Raw genomic sequence first — 24891 nt, 5'->3', positions numbered from 1 at the left:
CCCGCTCCCAGGCCCGGCAGAAGGGCCCCCGCGGTGCCGGGATGCTGCCGGGGGCCGCTCTCCCCCGACACCGGGAGCGTCGCTCCCGCCCGGGGATGGGGAGCGAGGCCCGCGCCTTTCCCCGCGCTGGCACTTGCAGTTGGCTCATGGGTCTGTGGTATTCGGTTTCAGGCTCAGGGATTTCAACCAGCCGGCGCTGCTCCTGGGAGGAAGGAAGAGTGAGCTATACTTTTCTCATTGGCCCGAACAAAAAACAGAAGCCTCTGCTGGGGTTTGGGAGTGGTTTATGGGCTGAGCTCAGTGGCAGGGGAGCCCTCGCAATGCCAGAGGGAATAGAGCCGTATGGTGCGCGGTGCCTATTGCGGGAGAGAAGGAGCTGAGCTCAGGGTAATGCTGCTGCCTGTGCGTCCGCTCGCGTCTCCCCGGGCCCATGTGCATGAACGCTGCCGCTGCCTGCCCTGCCCGGCGCTGCCTTCGCATCCCGGCGCGGCTCTCGCTGTCTTTGTTTCTCTGTTTGCTTGCGGGTTTGTAGCGATGCGTGGCGAGTGCATTGTGGGTTTGCCTGGGAGTGTGGGCTCTGCGCTGGCTTATGGAGTGGTGTCTGTGTTGTTCCTGTGTTCCCAGCTCGCTGTGTTTGCTTAGTGGTTTAGCTTCATTTGTATCATCTCCCTCTCTTTTTGTGGATCTCTGTGTTTGTTCTTCCTCGTGAGTTTGCAGGTTACTCCATATTTCTTCGCATCATTTCTCTAACAAATTTCCCCAGATGTTTGTGGTTTTTTTTGTGGGGGGGGGGGGGGGGGGGGGGGGGGGGGGAGGGGGAAGTTCCCCTTTTCTCCACATCACAAATCCTTCCTCCAAAATAACAATACATTAACTCGACAGATATCAGCCTTGTGGAGAACACAAACCAAACTCTTCAATCGGGAAGGGAAGCTCCCCCACAACAGATTACAAGCAGCTGCATGTTTTAAAACCCTGACTGAGGCTGTGCAGGGAGATAAAGTGGAGTGTTCAGGGGTTGGATGTGGTAGCAGTTGTGAAAATATTCAACTTGGGGCATCTTTTGCGTCGCCTGTGTTTTCAGGGTGTAACTCTGGTCAGGTTGTCTCCCCATGCCTGATGTGGGATTGTGTTCCTGTAACCACTGTACCTGCCCTGGCCCAGAGCACGGTGGCCACAGCACACAGTGGGATGTAGTTCCTCGATTTCTTTCAACATGGATGCTGTGTTGTGGCTTTTTTGTCTCCCCTCCGTATTTTTTTTTTTTTTCTTTTTCACTGTTGGTATGGAAAACCCTGAAAAGTTGAGTGGTTCCCCAAATTAGCAGCTGTTGGTGATGAGAAGCCGCTGGCTGAGGCTGGAGCCGAGCGGTGCCTGAGATTAGCTGTGGCATGGAGTGTGCTGGGACCATGTGACTGCGGTGTACATTGGAAGAGGAAGCTGTAGAGGTCAATGCAAAGGCATTGTGCCAGACTCTGGCAACCAGGGAGAGAGCTGGATGGCGGAAGATCCTCCCGCAGGCTCCTGAGCCGGCCGGGAGCTGTTGGGTTTGGACAAAAGCAGGCCTGGGAGATTACCAGCAGAAATTAAGGCATGGCTTGTTTGTGGATGGAAAGAAAAACAGTTTATTTTCCAAATGCTTTGCAGGTTTTTATTAATCGCCATATGTGACTCTTTCACTAAAACCACCTTTATTGGAGTGGAAATTGTGTTTAGAGGAGTTTCAAGAAAACAGAGGGGAAAATGGGGAAAAACAAGGAAAAGAAAGAGTTGCGTGTTCACAGTAATACCTGCTTCAGTGCTTTCTCACCAAACTAAATTTTAAGCGCTTTGATTTGACAAATTCAATAAGAACAGGATTCAATCCTGTTATTTCCTCTCTGAACATAAACAGTTTGACTGCTTCAGGTTTAGATTATTGACTGCTGAGGAATACCTAAAACCAGCTAATGCCCAGGCCATGTTTGCTCTTCCAGAATATCTTAATTCAATGGGTGATTGTTGGTAGGTAGCACTGTCTAGAAAATTTTTGTTCGTGTGATGTATTTTACATCTGACCTTTTGGAAACTGAAAATAATTGACTCCATAAGGATTTGAATTTTTTACTTTAAAACAACATGAACCTCTAATACTCAGCACTGCCTACAAGCTGAGAATTTCCATGCTGATTTTTTTTTTTTTCCTAATGAGCAATAATTATTCAATCTGTGACTTTTTGCAGTTTGGCTGGAAGAAAGGCAACTTCCTTTCTGGGCTTCTTTTATTGTTTTTAAATTCTATCTGACTTGTAATCAACAACATCTTGGTAGAGAAAACATAAAAGGAGAAATTAAAAAAAAGTGTTTGGGAGGGAAGGACTCATATTTTGAAATGGAGCATATTGAGAGTGTAGACAGCTTCTTGGCTAGCTGTGATTTTTGAAGCATCTGAAATACCCCAGGGGCAGCAAAAGCTTCTTCCTGCTTCTGAAGGATTAAAAAAAAAAAATTAAAAAAATTCCAGAGTGGGCAAGAGGAGAGACGTGTAATTGCACAAGGAGAGGTTTTAATTGTGAGATGAAGGCGCAGGACCTTTTTTGAAGCCCACAAATTGACTGTCTTCATGACAGCATTGCGTATCATTCTGTCAACTCCGGCTCGGGATGTGGTTGCTAGGCAGCGGCTCTTATGGACCCAGAGTGGCTCTGATTTGCCAGCCTTCTGCAGACACATGGTAAGGTCCTTCCTAGCCTATCATCTACAGGGACTTCTGCACGCCGGCTGCATACTGCTGAGCTTCTCCTACCTGAATGTGAGCAGAAAAAGACACACTTAAATCAAACCTTTTTTCCTTTTATTTATTTATTTATTTTTTTAACAAATCCCCTTCCGGTAGGGTTTCCATAACTCCCCTTAAAAACCAATCCAAACCAAACCAAAAAAAAAAAAAAAAAAAAAAAAAAAAAAAAAAAAAAAAAAAAAAAAAAAAAAAAAAAAAAAAAAAAAAAAAAAAAAAAAAAAAAAAAAAAAAAAAAAAAAAAAAAAAAAAAAAAAAAAAAAAAAAAAAAAAAAAAAAAAAAAAAAAAAAAAAAAAAAAAAAAAAAAAAAAAAAAAAAAAAAAAAAAAAAAAAAAAACCCATGAAACGGAGACCGGAACAAGGAAAAGAGGTTAGTGGGTTAAGTGGTGTGTGTTTCCTGCGTTTGCAAAGGTGCCTACAGTGAGGAGGGCGGCTGTGATTCGGCCATTAGTTACAGATGGTGGCTGCAGGCTGGAGATTCCTGCAGCCAGACCACAGCTCTTGTGTCTTTTCCAGCAATGCAGACTTTAAACTGCTCAAAACCTGTATCAAGATGGGATAAAAAATAGTGGATTTGATACTTAGTGTGGCTGCCAGCTGGGTCCTTTATGTATTTTGATGCAGAATGCCTAGAATTGTGAACAAAAAGGAGTTAGTTTGCCAAATGAGGTTTCTGTCCCCTAATCCTTGCAAAAATGGCATGAGTGGCAAGTAGGTAAAGAACATTCAGGAGGATTTATAAGCAAATTAGATTTTTCAAAACTTTGAAGCAATTTGTGTACAACTTTGGTGAAGGTTGTGTCTCTGGAGCGATGAAGGAGAGCATTAAACAGATCACCCCAGGGACTGGCAGTGGCATAAGAAATATTTCTGAACAGCCTAACTTTTAATGTTTTTCTATTCCCTAACTCCGAAAGCTTTAATTCCTCTCATATGAACAGCAAACTCAGACATGGAGATACGCATTTTTCAGCAGAAACCTCATTATCTTCATGAGACAAATCCCCGTACTGTAAATGCAGAAACTTAATTGGTGGAAGCAGCATTGCACAGGCAGTTAACCTCTGCAAATTAAGATGTGAAAAATACTGTTTCAGACTGATTCATTTTTGTCCTTCACTCTGCTTGCAGGTACTGTTTGATGAGTGTGAAAGGATGCTTCACTGATTTTCATATTGATTTTGGTGGCACTTCAGTGTGGTATCACGTTTTCCGTGGGGGGAAGGTAGGTGAACCTTTTTTGATATTTGGTTTTATTTCTCTGTTCTTCTCATAGAGGGGAGGGGTTGTTTTCTTTTCTTTTCTTTTTTCCTATCTTTCTCTTTTTTTTTCCTTGAGGGGATCAGCCAGTGATCAGACTGTTTCAGCAGCTTTGTTGATATACAGAGAGTTTGCTGAACTAGAAGGATGCCACTCACCATTATGAAACAAACAAGTGATTTATTTGAAATACCAAATGTGTTATTTGCTAGTGGTGGTGCTTTTAGGCTTGCTGTTGCTGTGTGGTCCAGAAGTGTCTTGCAGCGAGATGTGGCTGTGTGTACCCTTGCTGTGTCAGAGTGCCCTCACAAGTCTCCTGTAGCTAAAGCTTCTGTTCCTTTTAGAGATTCCGTGTTCCTTTGGTGTGTACAGGCACAGTAAGCCAGAACTGAAACATTCAAGGGTACAGAAGCCTTAAAATACGCAGCATGTATGGCTACATTCACATCTTTTCTGGTTTATGATGTTTTTCCCAGTTGCAGTATGGACAGTGTAGGGTGGGAACTGAAATCAATCAGTGGTGCAGATCCTGCTCCTCTCTGTAGCCCAGCGCAGTTGTACTGTACCAACACACTGTTCTGAACTGCAGGTGAACCACAGGCAGCTTCTGAGTAAGATGTTTCTGGAAGAGAGATGACAACTGACAGTTACCCAGCCACTTCCAGCACGTGGGCTAATTGCTGCTGCTGTCTGTGTATGCCTCTGTGTACAACACCTGGAAAACAGGTGTTTCATGCAGAAAGCAGCTCATTTGCCTAACACACGGTAGCCTTGGTGGAGTTTCTCAGCTGTTTCTTTTTGTTGACTGTTGGTAATAGTTAAATCTTAATTTTGTTTTTAGATCTTCTGGCTGATTCCACCTACTCTGCAGAATCTAGAACTTTATGAAGAATGGGTTCTCTCAGGAAAGCAAAGTGATATCTTTCTGGGAGACAGGGTGGAACGGTGCCAAAGAATTGAGCTGAAACAAGGCTACACGTTCTTCATTCCTTCAGGTATCCCTGTTAACTAACCTTTTGGAATGACTGAGATTGTGTTTTACTAACAGTTCTCTGTAAAAGTATTCTTCACACCAAAACCCCATACTGACATCTTTATTTGCTGTGGCAGAAGAATGGCCAGGGACTAAATGTGCTTTGTTTTCCAGAAATTAAGACTGATGCAAAATGTACTGTGAGAAAGTGTGTGCAGTGATCACTTGTGTGTACTGGGAGAAAGGAGAGAGGAGTTGGGCCTCTGGAGCTGTCAGTTCACCACTTCTGATCAGGGCTGTACTGACTGCTTCTGTGAGCTTTCTGGGAAAGACAATTTTCTCTTTTTGTGATCTCTTCTGGCAGGTTTCACCTGCAGTTCAGTAGCTTGCTTCTTTGCCTCTGTCTGTAGCCAGAGGTGGGTCTTGATTCCCTGGTGGAACTCAAGAGAGATTCCAGTCCATGAAAGAGCAGGTGCTGTGCTCCCTCAGGATTGCTTCTTGGGGAAGCAGCTTCATTGTTATAACTCTTCAGAATTTCTGCTGGAGGAGATGGTGCTGAATCTGGACATCTTCCAGCAGCCTGGCCACACTCAATTTTACACTGCTGCCCACCTCAGTAGCTGTGTTGCATGATCCAGGCTCATCTTGCAAAGACACCAAATAGTTGCTGCTTTGAAGTCTGATGCTTCAGCCCTTTCTGCTCCTACCTAAATTGGATTAAGGATGGTGGAATGTGTAACAGTCCTCATTTAAGATGATATCAGACTTTGCTTTCCATTACTATTATGGGATTGTAAGTTTGTTTATATTAATTTAACACATTGCCTCTGTCTATTGGATCTTACCAGGGAAATAAATATACGTAGACTTTCTACATGACAGAAAGGCAGGCTGGTAGTTTTTCAGCTCTGGAATTAATTAGTCTGTGGAGATAAGATGATTATTTTTTAACCCTAGAGACAGAGAGAATGCAAGTCATGCAGAGACAGGGACAACGTTCTTCTTATCTGGGGAGTGTTGTTAGGATCAGTTGAAGGCCACAAATGTGCACCTTTGTAAGTATTTGGTAAGAATCAGCCTGGGAGATGACAGGGAAAATGACTTTGAGGGTGGAGGAGTTAATCCGTTAAAGGAATTAGATCTTCCCTTGAAACAGGTCAGAATGTGCCGTTACTGTTTGAACTGGGTGTTTGAGTGTGGCTGTGCTGTTTGCTTAGATCCCATTACTGCATCTTCTATTTATCTCCATCCTCCTGTGAGAAGCCTCCTACAAGTAAGACTTTCTGTATGTCAGTTTAGTCATGTTCAGCAGCTGGAACACTGCAGGTTGTGGGAGCTTGGACAGGACACAGCTGTAACATGGTGGCTGACACAAAGTGATTCCAAATGGGTTTTTGACTGTAGTTTCTGTTTTCTTAGGAAAGCCCCGAGTACAGAAATGCCAACACTGAGACATTTTAGGCTCCATGCCAGATTTGAAAGGCATTTATGAATAATGTCTCTGTAAGCACCTCATAGATTCAAGGGGTTTTGCTCTCTTGTATTTTGTTTGGAAAACTTATTTGCAAATCTCTTATTTATGTGAAAGGGCATTATTTCTGCCTTTGTTTTAAGAGTATGGAAATGCCTAATTAAAGGCTGTTCCAGGTCAGTGAATTGAGCATAGCTGTGTAAAACAGGTCAATTCCTGTGACCTCTTTGCTCTGGTTTGTGCACATATCATGTTAGTAATGTTTGAAAGTGGTTTTTATGTGCTTTAGAAGTGTTCTTAGTGTTTAGATTCTGTTTATGGGTGTCTGTAAAACCAGCGTGTCCTGTATTTTCAATTGAGCCTGATAAACCCTTGACCAGTCTCAACTCATCCATGAGGAAATACCTTCTAATTACAGGTTTGGTCACAGAAAGTGTAAGGAATTAGTGCTCAGCTGGGCTGTGAATGGGGAACATTTCAACAAAGGACCTTTCCCATAAAATATCTTGCTCTGCTCCTGTTTTCAAGTAATTTTTTGGAGTAGTCCTAGAAATGCTGTTATACCCTAGCAGTGTGAGGGTGAAGTAGGTAGAGAAGACTGTAAGAAGACAAGTGAGGGAGTGAAATCACAGGCTGCTGGGAAATGGAAGGTTTGTCTGAGAATCTGGGATCAGCAGCAGATCCAGTAAATCCCCGAAAGTACAAACCCCTTGGACAAGAATGGGGATCATTCTTACGGAAGGCATCATTATAGTGCTCACCAGGGCCTCAGGGTATTTTCCTCTCCATCACTGCCATAATTTTTCAGGATTAAGTTTAAACCAGTAGATTTCTATTGGTGTTTGTAACTCTGCAGAGCACTGAGAGCGCGATCCCAGCTGTGGTATCAAGGAGGAAGTGAGCCCAATATTGTCAGCACAGTGAGTTGTTACGTGCCAAGGTGCATTTTGCAGCATTTAGGGGTTCCTCCTAAATATGGGGAGGGGGAAAGTAAGCTGGGATTCTGAGGGGTACTCATGTAGGAGCCCAGCTGTGCCCTGGTGACCCCACAGGGCTGTTCCACATGAACGATGCACCGTTACAGGTTCTCATCTCCCACTTTACTGGTTCCCACTGGTGAGTCAAGGATGATAACTCTGCTACAAAGTCTGTGGTAAAGTGATAAAATCAGCTAGGAACCTGGCCTTTTCCATTCTTGTAACTGGTGTCAGTGGAGCTATTGATTGGGAAACACACACATTGTGCCATTCTGAGGTTTATGGCCAGATTAGATTCAAGATGTTAGACCAGCTGAAGGTTCAAGGGGGAGGAAGCTATAACTGCTACCAGTGTCAGGGAATGATTTAAATTTTTTTTTTTTTCTGTGTAAATCTAACTGTTGTTTTCCCAGGATGGGAGCAAACTTGTGCTTATGCAGGGAAAGTGTCCCAGGATGTTTGCACTTGTATGTTACCATGGGCAAAGTTTAATACATAAAGTTTTCATATGGTAAACATTCACCACAGATAAAATTTGGTTGAGGTAACATGTCTCACTCTGGGATATTGGACAGGGGATGCTGCCTATCTGACTCACATGCCAAATGGAAGGGAAATTCTTTATAGAGTGTGCTTCTCTTCAGGTGGAAACTGTGATGATCCAGAAGAGAAAAAGCATTATTTCAGTGCTCAGTTATTGTCTCAGTAGGAAAACAACAAAATTTTACCAGTCACAGTCAAATCTAGTGCTTGTCCAGTACTGTTTTTGCTGTAGTTCTCTTCTGCACCATGTGATGACTTTCCAGGGGGATGTGTGAAGTGTTTGGAGTCTGTTTTGGTGGTGTTATGGAGAAGTAATTAAGGTATCTCCCATCACTGTGCAGGGACACACAGAATCAGTGTTTGGGCAGCATCCCTCAGATTTCTACAGCCACGATTTCTGTAGACACGTGGTTTTGGCTGCTACATGGCACTTGTTCTGTTACATCCTGACTGTTCCTCTACAGCCTTTTTGAAATACTGCTCACTAAGTTAATGCCAGTTAACCAGGTTTTTAGTATCTTCAGTGCTTCTCCCTTTGTAAGTATCTTCTCCTTTTACATCACTGCATAACTTCACTGGAACCTTTCTCTCTCCTTCTCTTGCCCTTCGCCCTCCACTCCAGTCTTTATTCTCTGTAAATTGTCTTTCACTTCTCTCCTTGCACTTGTTCTCTCAAGTGGTACATTCATTATGCATCGATTTCCCTCTCTCTTGGTCTCTGGACACCACATTAGTTTCTCTCATGTCCTCCTAAACATCACTGTTGTTACCTAAACCCAAGCTCAAAACTAAGCATACACAAAAATCCATCCTTTTTTCAATCCACTTGCTCTTTTAAGTCTTAGTCTTGCTGAATAAGTAATTTTGATTATGAGTGTTGGACCTGTGACATGGATATTGTCTTTCTCCTCTTCCCTGTTGCCCTCTACAAGCAAGATTTTGCCATAATTTGAAATACATTAAATTTGTTTGCTTTTCTCTCAATTTCTTGGTGGGCCTCTCTTTCAAAAAATGACCTTTTCTTTCATGCATGTGTATATATGTCTAGTGCAGACACTTTTACTTCAAATTCAGGGGAGTATGCAGATGTAAAATTTGTGCATACAAAAGCAGCCAGCTTGTAGTATCTCATGGAAAATTTGTCTTGCAATGTTTTTTCCTGTTAATGTTGTGAAGTCAGAGTGTAATCAGTGCATGTCTTGAGAAGGTGAACTTGAGCCAGTTCTGGATTGCCACTGATGTTGTCTGCCAGAATAGGATAAACTTGGATTTTCTTCTTTTTTTGTGAAGACCAGTTTTACTGAACTCCAAGGTAGTTGCCACACTTGTGGATACAAGTTGTGGATACAGGGTTGATTCTGGGGTTTGTGGTGTGATTGGTCTCAGAAAATTTGCAAACGTCCTGGTTTGGGTTCCTTTGGGAGGAGATGGCTGATGCTACCAAGGGTTGCTCTATCATCCTCTCTTTCTTACAGCCTTTTTCTGAGCCTCTGTCACTGGTCAGAGGCAGTGGGCTCATGAGCAGCTGTGGGCTTGGGTTGGGTCTTCTGGTCTTACTGTAGGCTTTTCAAATCTGTAGCTTTAATGTGAGTCCATGGAAGAGATGAGATGTTGGGCTGCCATCAGATATTGCAGAAGACTTCTGCAGTGCTGATTTATTCAACATTCCTACGATCAAAATCCAGCCAGGGTAACCTGCTGTCAACTGGATGATGTTCCTTTCTGCTGCTTCTTCAAACTTCTCGTGTTGCTGCATGCAATTTTGTAACAGTTGTGTTTCACCTGGGAGCTGGCAGTGTTCCACTGAGGAGTAAGCTGTTTGTTTTACTTTATTTTTCTTATGTTCTCTGTACTGCACTTCAGGGCCTTTGGCATGGAAACATGCTGTTAGAGTCTCTCTTAATTATTGTGGTAACCTGAGAGAGCTCCAGAGTTCTTGTCTCCAGTCAAATGCAGAAATAATGACCTTTCTCAGATGAGTGTTTTTGGGAAGGAGAGTGGACAGAAAGAGATGTTCTGTGTGGACTGTAGGCAGCTATTTGGAAGGATTCAAAGTGTTTCAAATGCTGTCTCACTGGTTATCAGTGGGATTTTGTCTATTAGGAGTGTGTAGTCTTAGGTCACCTCTGCTGTGCCAGTGAGAGTTTGATGGATTATTGTGTGATGGGGCCAGAAGGTGGCACATAGCCCTTACACCAGGGAGAATGACAGGCTATTAAAATCTGGCTGGTACATTTTTTGCAGGGTGTTGTGCTAGGGCTGCAGAGCTGCCTGGCTATTTTTGGTTGCTGTTTAGCTTTTTCCCATTCTGTGAGCTTCCACTGACATTAATGGAATCTCTATGCTTGGAACCTCAGGGACCACATGAAGAAGATTGGTGGAGAGGATCAAAGAGAGGCTTTTTGTCTTGAGTGTCTGCTTTCAGATCGAAGGTGACAGCATCATGTTGGATTTTTGGTTCTACACCTAATGCAGAGCTCTGCCTAATTCTTAAAAACAATTTAAGATTGAGAGTTGCTGTATTGCTTGTACTACTGGGGCAAAACTAATAAACTTTAAACTTTAAAAATGTAAACATCATCTTTCCTTGATAGATTTGGTTGTGGGCACCGTTATGACGCAGTCATTATTCTTTTGAGATTCGCTGGCAGTGCCCACTCTCAGGTTATCTCTTTAGTCACTTTCATTTTTGAGGCATATATGTTTCATCTTTTCCATCCCAAGTTGCTGTAGAATTGCATGAAAATGTGTGGCGACTTCTATATCACAAGGCAAAATATCAGTTCAGTTACTAATGGAAACAGATGCACCATGGTTTTGGCTTCGAGCTTGTAGGCTGTTTGCCCCATAGCTTTATAAGTTAATATTCTTTTTCATTATTCTCAGATGGATGATTGCATCCTTGAGTAGGAATTTGCAGCCCACTGAAATCTTCTAACAAGTTTGCAATGCTTAATAATACTTGTTTTATAAAATTCAAAAGATAATGAGATCATATCTTTCTTTTAACTGTTCAGAAAAACGTTTGTTACTGTTAATTTTACCTTCTTGATTTACTAGAGATGATAAAATCTAAATATTCAAGTGTATCTTAGGAGTGGTGGAATAATTCATAACTGTAAATCAGCTGAGAGCATTTCTGAGTCTCCTGAACAGAATTCCTGCTCAGTGTTGGCTTGGCTTCATACACTAGGATTGTTTTGGGAAGGAAAAAGCACTTATCGATAGCCAGGAACTGAAATAAAAACCATCAGCTTCAGAAAAACCGTAAGTGGATGGTCTTCTTGTTGAGGCTTGACGTGAGGGATGTGAGCAGTGACTGTGCAGTGTCTGTACTCCCAAATCCATTTATCCCACGTGGTGGAGCCTGTCCTGGGCAGGATGGGGCAGTGGCTGTGCCGGAGCCGCTCCAGCTGCCCAGGGAGGCCGGGCTGGTTCCACCTCCACTCCGGTGTCGCTGCTGTTGCCACAGGCTGGTTGAGAAGCGGTTGCCCGTGGGGAAGAATCTTCTAGTTCATGACTGGTCCTCGAAGCCACACAGTCAATGTCCTCCTCTCATCTGTAGGATTTGATTGTAGCTTTAGGTAATATTTAGCAGGTGCTTTTGTTTGTGGCTTTCAGACAGAAATTAGCAATTTCTTGTTCCACTGACCTTTGACTTTTTCAGTACTTATTCCAGTTGTTCTGATATTATACCAGTGCTTTTTTTAGCATTAAGGATAAAATTAAATTTGTGGCTTTTTTCTCTGTTTTTGAGACAATTACAAAGAGGTGGGTTGTTATCTCCTGTCTTGCACGAAGTCATGAAACACAGAGGGTTGTGCAGCAGTAGCAGGGTTTGTGTAAGCAGCACTGAGGAGAGAACTGATGAACTCGCTCCAGAGGTGTTGGTATTGGAGGCTGTGTGGCAAGTCTGTGCTGTGAGAGCTGGGAGTCAGGCACACAGGAACAGACGTGACAGGCTGTTCAACACAGGTGACATGATCTAAAATGTCAACAGACCTTCAATTCATCCAGCAAAAAGTAACGGCACAGGTGAAGGTGAGGCAGGGGTGTGGTGCATGATATTAAAGAAAATCCCTTGGCTGTCCTTTTGTGTTAACCCTATGTGCAGCAACTCCTGTTCTGGAGGCTTGTCTTCCCCTTTAAAAACTGTGGTAATTGGGGAGCTGAGAAGATGGGTGGTTTTGTTTGCAAATGGTCACAATGAACATTCATCCTCCACAGTTTATTTCTGAGTCGTGCTGTAGCTAAGCTGTGGGAATGGATTGAATGTGCCATCCAAGCTTCTCTGTTCTCAGAGCTCATTTCCACAATACATTACCCTTATGGAAACTGTTTCCTGTTTTCTGCTCATCTCTCTTTCCTCCTACTTCTACTTGTCTGGTGCTGACCTCCAGTTTTTCTCCATACACAGCCTGGTTAATATTAGAACAAGAGATTTTTATGTTGGGTTTTTTCCTCTGTCACATCTGTGTCAGTTGTGCTGCGATTTTGTACCTTGTCAGTTCTCCCATCTTTTTTGTCTAACCTTGCCCGTTCTGTCCTGTGTCCCTGGAATCCACCTCTTAGTGCTCATGTCTCTGCAGTTTCAATTATGCACGTACACTCCTCAGGCAAGTGGAAGCTATTTTGGGATGCAGTGTGACTGAAATGCTGCACAGCTGAGTGGCCAAAATCTATTTTATGCACAGGTAACTCCCCTGGCAGGGCTGTGTCCTGCAGAGGGGCTGAGCTGGATGCTGCCTGTGGGAGCACATCAACTGCAGGAGATCTGGGATTCCCCAGGACTGAGCTGTGTGCCCAGCTCAGCACTTCAGCACTGAGGGGATGGTACCCACAGCCATACTTACTCTGAGCTATGCCTGGCAATCATCCCTGCATTGGCAGGGCTAGGAACTTGACTTCCCAGGACTTAATAGTTGATGACTTTGTTGCTTGGTCTCTCGTTTATTTTTGTTTACCCAACCCCAATGGATTTCAGTACTGTGATATTAAAGGGCTTTGCTATTGACAACTGTGTCATTAACAGCAGTATTTTCAGTCTTGTTATTAGAAATACTTGCATCTTGAAGGACCTAGTGTTCAGTTAATTCAGCAGCTGGGAGCTGAAGGTGCTAAGTGCTTGTAAGATGTTTAGTCCTCGATTATAAATGCAAGTAGGGAATTAAAGACCTTCTCCACAGAACCAGAGGTTGTTTCAGATACTTTACAGAAGACTTTCAGTTTGCACTGTACCAGCTCTGCAAGAATAGATGTTTGAAACTATATTTGTGTTCATTATTCTTTCTGTTGAGGGTTTGTCATGTCTGGGACACCTTTTGTTGGAGCACTGGCTCAAGCCAGTGATAGATCCTTCCACATTTCTCCCCAAAATATTTGGACTACTACCAAGAAGGTCTAGCAGTTATTAACACAAAGACCCTTGGCACCTCGTGGGGACAGAGCTGAGAAGTCAGGGAAGGTGTGATGAGAGACCCGAAGACCAGGAAACAATGAAACCAGCTGTACTCCAGTGTGAAATGTTCACTAAGGAAATACAATTTGTAGGAGAGGGCTACTGTGTGGTTTCAGTGGAAGCACCCACTCAAAGAACAGCTGCATTGATGGGATTTAATTTTATTGATTATTAAATGAAGGGATATCTCCTTTTAACCTTTCAAATAGGACAAGAATCAGCTCAGTTACTCCTTTTAATTAAGTTGTAAATATTTGATAACAAATTGTATTTTGAATTATGTTGATCATTTCACTAAAATAACAGCTGCAGTAAGGTTGGACATTGACACCTTTGCAGAGAACTGCTGTGGGAAGTGGTACTGGGACTCCTCAGTGTTGTGCTGGTAACTGCCTGGATCTGAGTTGTCTTCTGCCACCACTCAGTTGTGGGGTCATTAAAGTAATTTCACTTTTTCAAGTTTCAGTTTGTTCATCTCTAAACCTGACAATTAAGGTGGATTGTCACGCAAACCAGCCCTGTGTTTCAGCACCCAGCCAATTAAGTTGTCTTTGGGGACCCAGATTTGCCTCAGCACATGGTTTCCATTCTTTCCCCCAACCACAGAAATCTTTGTTTACCCAGTGGAAGCAGTGGCCCCAACTTCCTTGACCTTGGATCTGTTTTCCTTCCCAAAGACTAGGATGAAGACCATTTATTTTTCTAGTAGTTTGCTCCTAGTACAGACTGATGGATTTCATGTGAGGTGCTGAACTACTTCAGCTGTGAAGTATTTTTAGTGTTGATGTGTGTAGTTGCCATCCTACCCTTACATGAAAAAAAATTCCTCTCTAGTTGGTTGTTCTTGATTTGGAAGTAATAAAACAGGCTGGATCACTGTAACTGAAATTATACTGACCAAAGAGGAAAGAGGGAGTAATTTTGAGAGCTGCCAGAGCCATGAGCCACCCGCTGGTTTTATATGCATCACATCTAGTGTTTGGAGTCAGACCTGTAAACTGACTAAAACCTGGAACAGGTTGCCCAGAGGGGATGTGGAGTCTCCATCCCAGGAGATACTGAAGAGCCATCTGGACACAGTTCTGTGCAGCTGGCTCTGGGTAGTCCTGCTTAAGCAGGAGTTTGGACCTCCAGAAGTCCCTCCCAACCTCTACCATTCCGTGATTCTGAAATTCAGAAAAATGTACCCAGAGTGATGAGCTTGTGTTTCCAGGGAGAAAAATCTAGTGCTGATTTCTTTTCCTTCGTATCATTCTCCTACCAACATGCCCTTAAATGAAAGCCCCAGTCCTGCCATCTGCTGTGGCTCAAGGACTTCCCAGATAGAGCTTTGCAGGCCTTTATGGTTGAAAGATTGTTGTGGAGGAGCACTTTTGTGGCTGCTGGCTGGAAAACCCTCTAGGCTGAATGGCATTTTCCTGCTCCCTCACTGATCTGGAAGTGAAGGAAAGCTGCCACAGCTTTAATGGAAAGTACTGCACAGTCAGGAGAAAATTGACTGCCCCCCATGTTGCTTTGCTGTCTGCTGGTTTATAAATTGCAATGCTTTTCATTTAAAAAGAAGGGGGAAAAAAGTGTCAGGTCTCTGTGGGTCCCAGATCATTAGCAGGATCAATTCCTTTTTCACTGCAGAGATCAGAGGCTACAGTCTTGCATAGCCAGAGCTTCAGCTCCTGACAGACCAAGCAAACAATGCAGAGGCAGAAGAGTGGTGTGTGGCTGCCTGAATCGCTGTACCTGGATTTTCGTTGTGATAGAAGATTCTTTGGAGCCTGTGAAATGAATTCAGGCCCTTGCAGGATTGGGTCAGAACAGTCTCATCAGCTCCAGTACTAGAAATGTTAAATCCCTTAACTTGAAGCTTGCAGTGAAAATGATGTCTCAGTTACTTCAGGAAGTTGATCGTAGGAGATGAAACTTTCACCTCTGAAGGAGGGCTGGTAATAATTTGAAATCTTTTACATCTGAAGGTGTGTGTTCTGGTGCTGGTGTGAAGGAAGTTTGGTGTGCCTCAGTCCAGTTCCACAACCCTTGGCCCACCACCAGTGCTGACATGGTTTGCAGCCGTGCTGGAGGTGCCAGTCTGAGAGCCAAGTGTATGGAACAGACTGAATTTACTTCTTAGTCATGGACGTGGTTGAGTCATAAACTTGCGTGTGCTCAGTAAACACTGTAACTGTTCGGTGAATAAATAGAAGAACTGATTTACAGAAGGTTGCAAGACAGCACGTCACAAGGTGCCCTTCTGCTATGACTAGTCCTGAAGTGTGGCTGTGAGCATCCCATTTAACCTTTCACTGCTTTAACTTCTCATCCCCTGCACAGTGGGATTCAGGGGGTTGTTAAAATTTGATTATAAATTGCTCTGTAATGCTACATAGCACGAGGCATTCTCAGTTCTCTGCTTTCCCTCTCTAGGGTGGATACATGCGGTTTATACTCCAGTAGATTCTCTGGTGTTTGGTGGAAATATCCTGCATAGCTTTAATGTTCCCATGCAGCTTCGCATCTATGAAATTGAGGACAGAACAAGGGTAAGGATACTTGATTCTCTTTTTAACTGAGCAGTTCTTTGTGACTACGATCTGTCATAGTCTCTCCCTCGTATTCCCTTCTGACAAACAACAACTGACGGGATCTCCGTGTCAGAGTCGTTGAAACGAGGTAAACACGAAGTAATGAGACTTTCAAATGTTGGTTATTTTTAGTGGGATTTACTCATCTTCTTCCCACAGATGTGTCCCTTCTGTGTCTTTTGTCTGCCTGTTAAACTTTCATAAAACACCTTCCCTTTTGCACAAAAACATTTTGCACTTTACAGACCTGTGTACCAGTATTTCTGGTAACCCTCTGCTTATCACCTCTCCGTGCACACCTGCGATGGATACCTGAGCCTGGAGAACTGATGGCACTGGGCTAGTTCTGCTGCCCACAGCTGAATTGACAAAGCTGTGCAGAAGTTGTGTATGAAATGACTTCTTCTGTAATTCGCAGTCACTACAGTGACTTGATACCATGCAAGAATTTCTTGGAACAGAGAGTCTGGGGTGGGACATTATTCTGAACGTTGCGGTGTTCATCTGGCTGTAGCACCTACCTGATGGCAAGGCTGGGGGAGGTCACTGTGCCACCTCTTTGTTGGGAGTGACAGTTTTATCCTTGGTTAATAAACAGGGCACCTACTCACCATATCCTTTGAGTTTCGTAAAGCAGCAGGATCTGAAGGAAGTGACACGGTTTCAGTAGGCTGTTAAATAAGCTGTGCAAGGCCATCGTGGCATTTTGACGTAAAAATGGACCAGAGGGATGTGCAATCCAGATGGGGACTATTTTGGAAGCCTCACTCTGAGACAGTGCTGGCAAACCACTGACACAGGTGCCAGCTCTGGTGTTAATGGAAATTTGGGCTGGCAAAATGGCAGGAAATTGCAATTCTTCTTCACTAAGAAGTCTTAAAATGATATCTTGTGGACATCAGTGCAGTTCACTGTTGTTCACCTCTACAAGCAGCACAGTTCCTGCTCCAAGTTGGATTTTACCCCAAATTGCTTTCTTTGCAGTGAGAGTGCATAGGCCTGAAGCAAATACAAATTTTTTTGAAGTACATCTCTGACTCAGTGGGAGGAAGGGTGTCCTGCCCCCAGCCTCCCTGGCTTCCCAGCAGGTCCAAGGCCTGGTAATCTTCACATTGCAGAGCAGTGGTGGGAGCAGTTGGTTTCCTGGAGTGACTTTAATGAAGAGAAGCAGAAAAATTAATTCTTAGCGGAAGAGAGATGACAAAAGCTGAAATTTAGGGGGAATTAGAACAGAGGGAATGTGGCAGAGAGCAGAAGTAGAGGTCGAGACCAGAGTGGATTCAGCCTGGCTTGGAACAGGTGAGAGTGTCAAGTGTCTTGAGAAAGTGCAGGAGGACTTGGACAGGAAAGTTACGGTGACAGAAGCAGGAAGGGGCTCACTGTGGCCTGGCAGAGGTGCTGGGCACAGGAAGGTTTCCAGAGTGACTGTGAATAAGAACCACCAATATATGCTGGGAGTACACTGCGGGTGTGCAGGGGAGGGTGTGTTGTTGCTGGGAAGGATGTTTGCACAGGCAGCTCACATGAAGAATGGAGAAGGGGAGACTGGAAGGGAGGATCAATGCCAGAAATGAGTTATTTCCATTGAAGTCTTTGGGGAGGATGGGAAGGAAACACTCTTTTTTCCTTAAGTTAAATAAAAACTGACGTTCTGTTCACACAGGACTTGAGCAACCCAAGATCACACACCTTTGGTTGTAACTGCTCAGTCGTGCTTCATGTCAGGCCCTTCTCCTTCAGAAGCTGGGTGCAGCTTTGATTTTCTAAGCTTTTTATGCCAGCAGGCAAAACTCCTTGTAACAGTCAAATACTTTGGTAACTTCTAGGAACTTACCAGCCAGTTACACTGAAATGCCTTTTCAAATTTACTGGCACCCTGATCCTGTGAGGAGGTTCTGGGAGTTGGGTATCTGCGTCTTGAAAAATGTTGTGTCACCATTGATTGGGAAAGGGACACTGCAACGTTTGGAAAGCCCAAATCAGACCTTTGTTCTTGTCATTTTTTGTTTAAATTTTCTTTGAAGTCTGTGTAGTTCTTTATCATTTTCCTTTCAAAAATACTGGAGTGCTTTAAAAAAGACCAATGAAAGCCAACAGCCCAGAATATCCACGACTTCACAGAAGCAATTTCATCGCTTGGATGTTGCTGTGTGCTGGCAATGTGTTACGCACAATCTGTACCTGTGCTCACAAACTTGTGTTCGTGGGCAGATGTAGAAAATCAGAACTGTGTGAACAGTTGAAGAATAGCAAGAATTTCTGGACAGAAACAAAACAGAAGCCGTGCAGCTGAGGCATACAGAAGTTTGATAAAAGGCAGGAAAATCAATACCGTGATTTAGAAATAATAACACCCCCCCCCAAACTAAAACTATCATGCAGGAATCTTGAAGGGGAAATGGTTTCAAAACAGGATTCTGGTGTGTACTACATTATTTGCTTTGTCAATCAAATTTTGTCATTTCTTTGTTGAAATAATTCCATTCATACACTGGCTGGTCTGGCAGACTCAGTACAATGCAGTTCACCCAAATTTGCCAGTGTGAGCATACTGCAAATGAGTTTCTCATCAGTATTGATCTTTCCATTGTGTATGGCACAGAAGTAAATTACATGATGTGATTGACAAAGTAATTTGCCACACTCAAATCAAAGTGTAATACAGGTGTGCTTCCCCTCTTCATTTTGCACAGAGCAATTTTATGGAGGTTTCACTGTGTTTAAACCTGCTATGTAGTGTTTAATCATCTTTGATTGCTGATACTCAAAGTCATTTTTATGCTAGGTGTAGTTGTTATTGTCTTAGCTCAGACAAGAATAAATACAGGGTTGAAATGGTAATGCTGATTTACAGCCTGATAAAATTGCCTAGTTTATATACTTGTCATGCTTATTCTAGCTTAATTCCTCATACCCCTGGGAGACTTTTTAAGAGGGTTGTAGCCATTTAAAAATAGTTTTAAGGAGTAATAAAAAACATGTCTATTGTTGGAAACAGCTCCTAATGTGCAATTGAGGTAAACAAATATTCTCCAGCTTTACAGTTCATAGAGACTCTCATTTTGCAGCCTGCCTTTCCTGGAGGCCAATTAACAGCCAGTCAAACAGGCCAAGCTGTTTAGCTCTCTGCAAGCCCAGCTTGAGGAACTGCAGAGCAGGATGCCATGCAGGGATTCATCATTTGGCATAGGGGTGATACAGCTCTGTAGTACTGAAGAGGAAGAATGTGTCAAACTTACTCCCAATTCATCTAAATTTAACTGCCTTAAAATATTGGAATGTGGTGGGAACAAGGGCACTCCAAATATATACGTAAGGTGGTCACTCACAGATGATGGTGTTTGCTATTCACTTGGTTTTCTGAATGTAAGATAACATTTTAAGTGGCTAGATTAATTATTTTGTAAATAATCATAAATTGCTTTTCAATATTGTGATTAGATTGGTTAAACACAAGTGGAGTTTGTAATGATTTTAATGGGCATTGTGGAAGAGATTAATACTTTTTTCAGGAAAACCTGTGTCTTACTTGCTTAGGGGTTTGTTTTGTTTTGTTTTGTTTTGTTTTTGGAGGGGTATATAAATCTCTAAAATAATTTCACTTTGAACTGAAGAAATGGATCATATTCCAGAGAGGATTTTTTTCTTGCTATACAGGAATAATTAATTTTTTTTTTCAGTGGATTGTAAATTATTAATCACAGAAGTTAGAGCTGGAAATGCCTATTAGATGATCCAGTGTATTTCCCTTCTGGTGGGGAATTTAGTCCTCTGGCAGTGTCTGTTATCAGATATTACACTTCAAACTCATCACAGAACATTTTTAATTTTTTCCTTCTTTCTCTTATTCCTCCCCCCCTGCCCATAAGAGTTCATTTGACTATGAGTGTACAATGGAAAGAGTATGGACATGCACATAATGCAGTTCAGGTCCATTATCATTAATAAATGTTCAGGGATATCATAAAGAGCATATTCCTCTATACTTTTCCATAAAGCAAACTTGGAAAGTTTTTGAAGCACTGTTAGAGTCTCTCTACTGGCAGAAGGCCCTACAGATCTCTGCACAGTATCTCTGTCTACAGATGGTAGGGAGAGCTCTTCCTTCTGAAGGTTTGTAAAAGCAAAGCCTTCTTGGGCAAACAGTGGATTACAGAGGCATGGAGGGATTTGCTGTGGGTTGGAACATTGATAGTGAGGCAATTAGGAACTCAAATTGAATATTAAAGATTGATATACATAATGGGAGCACTGCATGCATTACTGCCTTGTCTTTCACATTGAATTAACATTGGTAACAACTAAATTTGGTGAAGCTCAGAATCTGTCAACAAATGTTGAGCAATGATGTCTTTAATATTCCCAGGCATGTGGCTGAAAACCTTTTGAAGGCTGAGGGGTGGAAGGCGGCTTCCTGTTTGTAAGTCAATTCTTTGCAAATTTTGTTTCCTGCAGTGCTCTCTTGGAAAAATTTGAGTTCCTTTATTAGCATATATTTTAGCATGGATAATTTCCCCTGTGTTCCCTAATAGTCATAAGTGACTTGATCTCTTCTCTGTGACAAATAACTAAACTAAAGGAAAAATTTTCTTCAATGCAAAAAGGCCCTGGGGTTAAATGTTCTCACATTTAGGGGGTTGTTTGGCTGGTTTCTTTTTCCTTTTCTTTTTCCCCTTCTTTTTTTGGTATGTGTGCTTTGTAACAAACCACACAGGGAAACGTTTGGAAAGGTGCAGCAGTGCTGGATGCATGACCTGTAGCAACAAGCAGTTCAGATTTGCCAGCTGTATTTGTGTTGAATTTAAGAGATTTTAACTTCTGGGAATTGCCATGGAGTATTTTAATCCTACAGTGTGATACATCTAGTGTGACAATACAGAATATTTTCCCTTCGTTACATTTTGTTTTACTGCTAAGAGTGTTTGCATTTCCTGTGCCCTGGGAAAAAGGGCAAGTTCTTTGGCTGACCACCTTGGGGACAGTTTTCAAATATGGGCATTCCAGTAAGTCACTGATCTGCTCAAGTGGATGCTTTGATCACCATGCAGGTGTTTGGACAGTGCCTGCTTTGCAGAGCTGAATCAGAGTTTTGCAGGTGCTGGGTTAGTGGTTCTGTTTAGACTTTGGGCTTTTGGCTGATCTGAGGTGGGTGGTGTTTTGTTTTTTTTTCTGAGATAATGCTCCTTTCTGGTGCAGTCCAGCTTTTCACTAAAGGTGGGTGCCCACCTCTGGGCTTAGGGAGCAGTGAATATGCAGAGAATATTTTAAAGCAGCTCCTGTAATCCCAGTGCAGTGCATGCACCTGAGCCTGCAAAATGCAGATTTCTGTGCCACCAGGAGAAAGAGGTGTGCAGTGTAAGTACAAGTGCATGCAAGATGCATGGCATCCATTTTTAATAAATCACAACAAATACACATATCTTCCTGCATTTTAGAATTCTTTGGTACGGTGACCTTCTACAGATAGAAAACTGTGTTGGAAAGGAAGGAAACCCTCTTTGTTTTCTTTTGAATCTGAAATACTTTCATAAATAACTAGTGTTGGAGAATTCAGCTTTTTGTGTGAGAACAACAGGTCTAAGATGTAAGAAAAGGTACACAGTTTGACAGGATCTTTTGTCAAAATCCTGCTTTTCTATTCTTACTCTGTTTGTGGCAAAAGCTAACTTGCTACCAAAAGGTAAACCACATAAGGGATTTCTACTTTAATGTGCAGTTATCAAGAATTTGGGTGTTCATTTGTTTAATCAAATTGTTGAGACAACCACAAATTAAAAAGATGAATTTCCTGCTTGACTCATTTTAGGTAGTGCTGCCATTTTTATAAAAATCCAGTGATAGTGTTTAGGAGATGAAAACCCACACCTTTATTTTAAGTTTTAGTGACTAACATCTGTATGTGACCACCCTATGTTTATACAGCAGGTAAATAATTCCGTGGGGGCCATCCATCAGTTTCATGATTTCACAAGAACACAAACCCTCTCCTCTCCCACCACCCCAAGAGGATACAAATTAGTGAACCAAGAAATGATGCTGTCGTGGCAGGCAGGCTGGCTCCTCATTCCGTATGCTGGAGGCATTCAGCTCCCTGCTCCCACCCTCTCCCCTCCCCCTCCTCACACTGTTTGTGCTCTTGATAACACGATGGGAATGATGACTGGCCCTTGTGCTGCAAACTTCTCTCCCTTCCCCATGGACTGACAGTGTTGATCTTGCTTTCAGGTGCATGCCAAATTCCGGTATCCTTTCTACTATGAAATGTGCTGGTATGTTCTGGAGAGATACGTGTCCTGTGTGACCCAGCGCTGCCACCTCAGCAAAGAGTACCAGAAAGAATCAATGTTAATTGGTGAGTGAATCCTTTGAGTGCAGATTCAGAACTGATGCTGGCACCTCAGGCTAGCTGCTGCTTTGGTTTCTGCAAAGCAGATTATAAATTGAACTGGAGAACTGGAGAAATTCTAATGAACTGTTTCTTTATTTTGGGGTGGGGAAGATTTTTGACTCTTAAGCATTTCCATGAAGTACCAACCTACTTCAAATTATATTTATTGAACATTCCCGTAGCAAGTGGATCCCAGAAAAATAGTTTCTGGATGTGTTTGTTCCTTGGTTTCAGTAATGTTAGTGTTGGGATGAGCTGCCAAACAGTTGAGGATTTACTGCCATGTTCAGCACAGTACCTCAGTAGCCAAAATGTGTGTATTGCAAATGTGCTCTGGTGGGTTGGATCTTTAGTCCTTTTGTAGAGGAGCTCCTCTACAGAACATGTTGCGGTCACTAAACCTTCTTTCTTTCTCTTCTCTTTTCCATAAATTCTCCTGTAATTCTCTGGTGACTGAGTTCTAGTTCTGCAGAAAAACAAACCCAAGAAAACACCTACCCAAATCTCCATGATCTGTAACCCAGGTGCAGGGAGGTCAAATAAACCTTTGCAACAAGAGCTGAAAATGGACCCGAGGAGGGACAGATAGATGTGCCTGAGGCATTACCTTGGCACTGGTGTGAGCTTTGCATCAATGTGTGACAATCCTGTTGCTGCTGTGCTGAACTGCCCCCTTTTTCCTCCTTTTCATGCAACAAGGTGGTGGGCCATGTTCCCTCTGCTTTTAAGCTCAGAATAGCTGAAAATAGCACAAGCACCAGCTAAATCTTAACTGATACGTGTTAAGTGTGGAGGAGGACTAAAGTATTTCTGTGCCTCCTGCTCCCTGAGGTGCCACTTGCAGTGAACCTGGCATGGCTGGCCCTGCCCCAGGCTCTGGATGGAGGAGGGAAATGTTCACCTAAGAGCACAATTCTTAGTAGAAGGGATTGAAGAAGTTATGGGCAGGTGTCACTCTCCAGTGAGTTTTACTGACCAAGAATAATTTGACAGAGCTAATAGTCTGTGTAGATAGACCAGGGGGAATTCCTGGGGTCACTGGGAATTTGGGTGCTTCACATTTTAGCTCTGAGACCCTGGTCAGAAAGGCTAGTTAAGCAGAAATTCTGTGTGCAGAGGAATTTTTCTCATAAGATCATCCTAAAGGAGGAAAGGATGAATTAGCCCTTTGGATCAGCTCTTCAGAAAGCAGTGATGAAAATGATAACTGCATTCTTTGGAAAATAAGGAACAATCTCCTGTTGTCTAAACCACTGGCATGGAAAGAAGCTGGTCCTGCAGGCAGGGCGGGGGTGCCAGATCAGCGACGTGTAATTTCAGAACAAATTAGATGTGGAGAGTGGATGGTTCAGGATATTGAGATGGGACCTTTTCCAGCTAAATCACCAGTGTGAATTCCAGCCCAGTTCCATAATTACTGATAATGGTTTGGTGATCCCCACGAAATGTGCCTCAGTCCAGTTAGCTGGGAGATATTCCAGTCATATAAAAGCTCACTGGGAACTATAGATATCCGCTGTCTAGAGGGAACTGGACTGTTTTGCATGACCAAAGAGTGCCAGCTGCAAAGGTTTCAGGGAAAGGAGCCTGGCTAGTTGGAAAAGGGCTTGGTGGTGACTTTGTCAGGGTCTTGTGACCTACGGTGGCTTCAGCTGGAGGCAGAGACAGATGCATACTTTTGTTTTGTCAGAAACTTGGGGTTTTGTTTTTATTTCTTGGCAGAAACTTAATCTTAAACTAATTTATCTTAGTGGGGGTTGTGGTTCAAATTATCAGGTCTGCTATACTGCTGGATCTTTCACTTTGGCATTTGCCAAATTCAAAGGAGTAAAGGTACATTATTTACCTTTACAAAACTGCATTGCTTTGTTCTGTGTCAGTAATACTGTTTCCAGTGCTTCCTTTGCTTTTCTTTTAACCGGTCTGTGCCCACCCTCTTGACTTGAATCTCTACGAACTGTAACCCTTGAGTTAAACTGGTTTGTCCTGTGGAGTCTCTACCTTGACTTTGTTCACTTGCTGAGGGATGGGATATCCTAAAGACACCAGTGTTCCAAACCCTACCTCTTTGTTTTTAAGCTTTTCTTCAGAGCTGCAAAGGTCCTTAAATTTTCTGTTCTTTAGGGACTTCTCTATCTGCAAGCAATTTCTTGATTTCCCATGAGGGAATATCCCTTGACAAAGAATTTCCCATTATTCTCCTTAAAGAGTAATGAAGCAAAGTACTTAACTTCTCCTCAAACCCCTCAATAGATTTAATTGTCTTCTGTCCTTCTTGGTTTAAGAAAAAATTCTTCACATACTTGTATTCATTTTCAGAAATTTCTCTTGAATAAGCGAAATGTTTCTCCTACTTTTAAAAAATAATTTCCTTGACACATTTTGTTCTAAATGTCTGTTTTCTGCCTTTCCTTTTGGGTGCTAGAACTGGCTATTTTTCACCCTCGAGTTGTGCTGCTTTCTTTTCC

General features: G+C 42.7%; 1 protein-coding gene across 7 annotated transcripts in view; it reads left to right on the top strand.

Annotated features, from left to right (window-relative positions):
* KDM2B (lysine demethylase 2B) overlaps window positions 1-24891 on the top strand; it is a 114076-nt gene that overhangs the window by 37487 nt on the left and 51698 nt on the right. For 6 of the 7 annotated variants that reach the window (XM_017734795.1, XM_008634048.2, XM_017734794.1 and 3 more), the window contains exons 7-10: window positions 3909-4002; window positions 4879-5032; window positions 15878-15993; window positions 22261-22387. In XM_017734795.1, the coding sequence (XP_017590284.1) occupies window positions 3909-4002; window positions 4879-5032; window positions 15878-15993; window positions 22261-22387 (491 nt within the window). Of the gene's footprint in view, window positions 1-274; window positions 388-3908; window positions 4003-4878; window positions 5033-15877; window positions 15994-22260; window positions 22388-24891 lie in introns of those variants that run through there. The other variant, XM_017734798.1, reaches the window with a different exon arrangement.

The sequence above is a fragment of the Corvus brachyrhynchos genome, unplaced genomic scaffold (genome assembly GCF_000691975.1).
Source record: "Corvus brachyrhynchos isolate BGI_N302 unplaced genomic scaffold, ASM69197v1 scaffold114, whole genome shotgun sequence".
Lineage (NCBI taxonomy): Eukaryota > Metazoa > Chordata > Aves > Passeriformes > Corvidae > Corvus > Corvus brachyrhynchos.
Note: the sequence above shows the minus strand (reverse complement) of the source record. Positions and strands in the feature narration are given on the sequence as shown.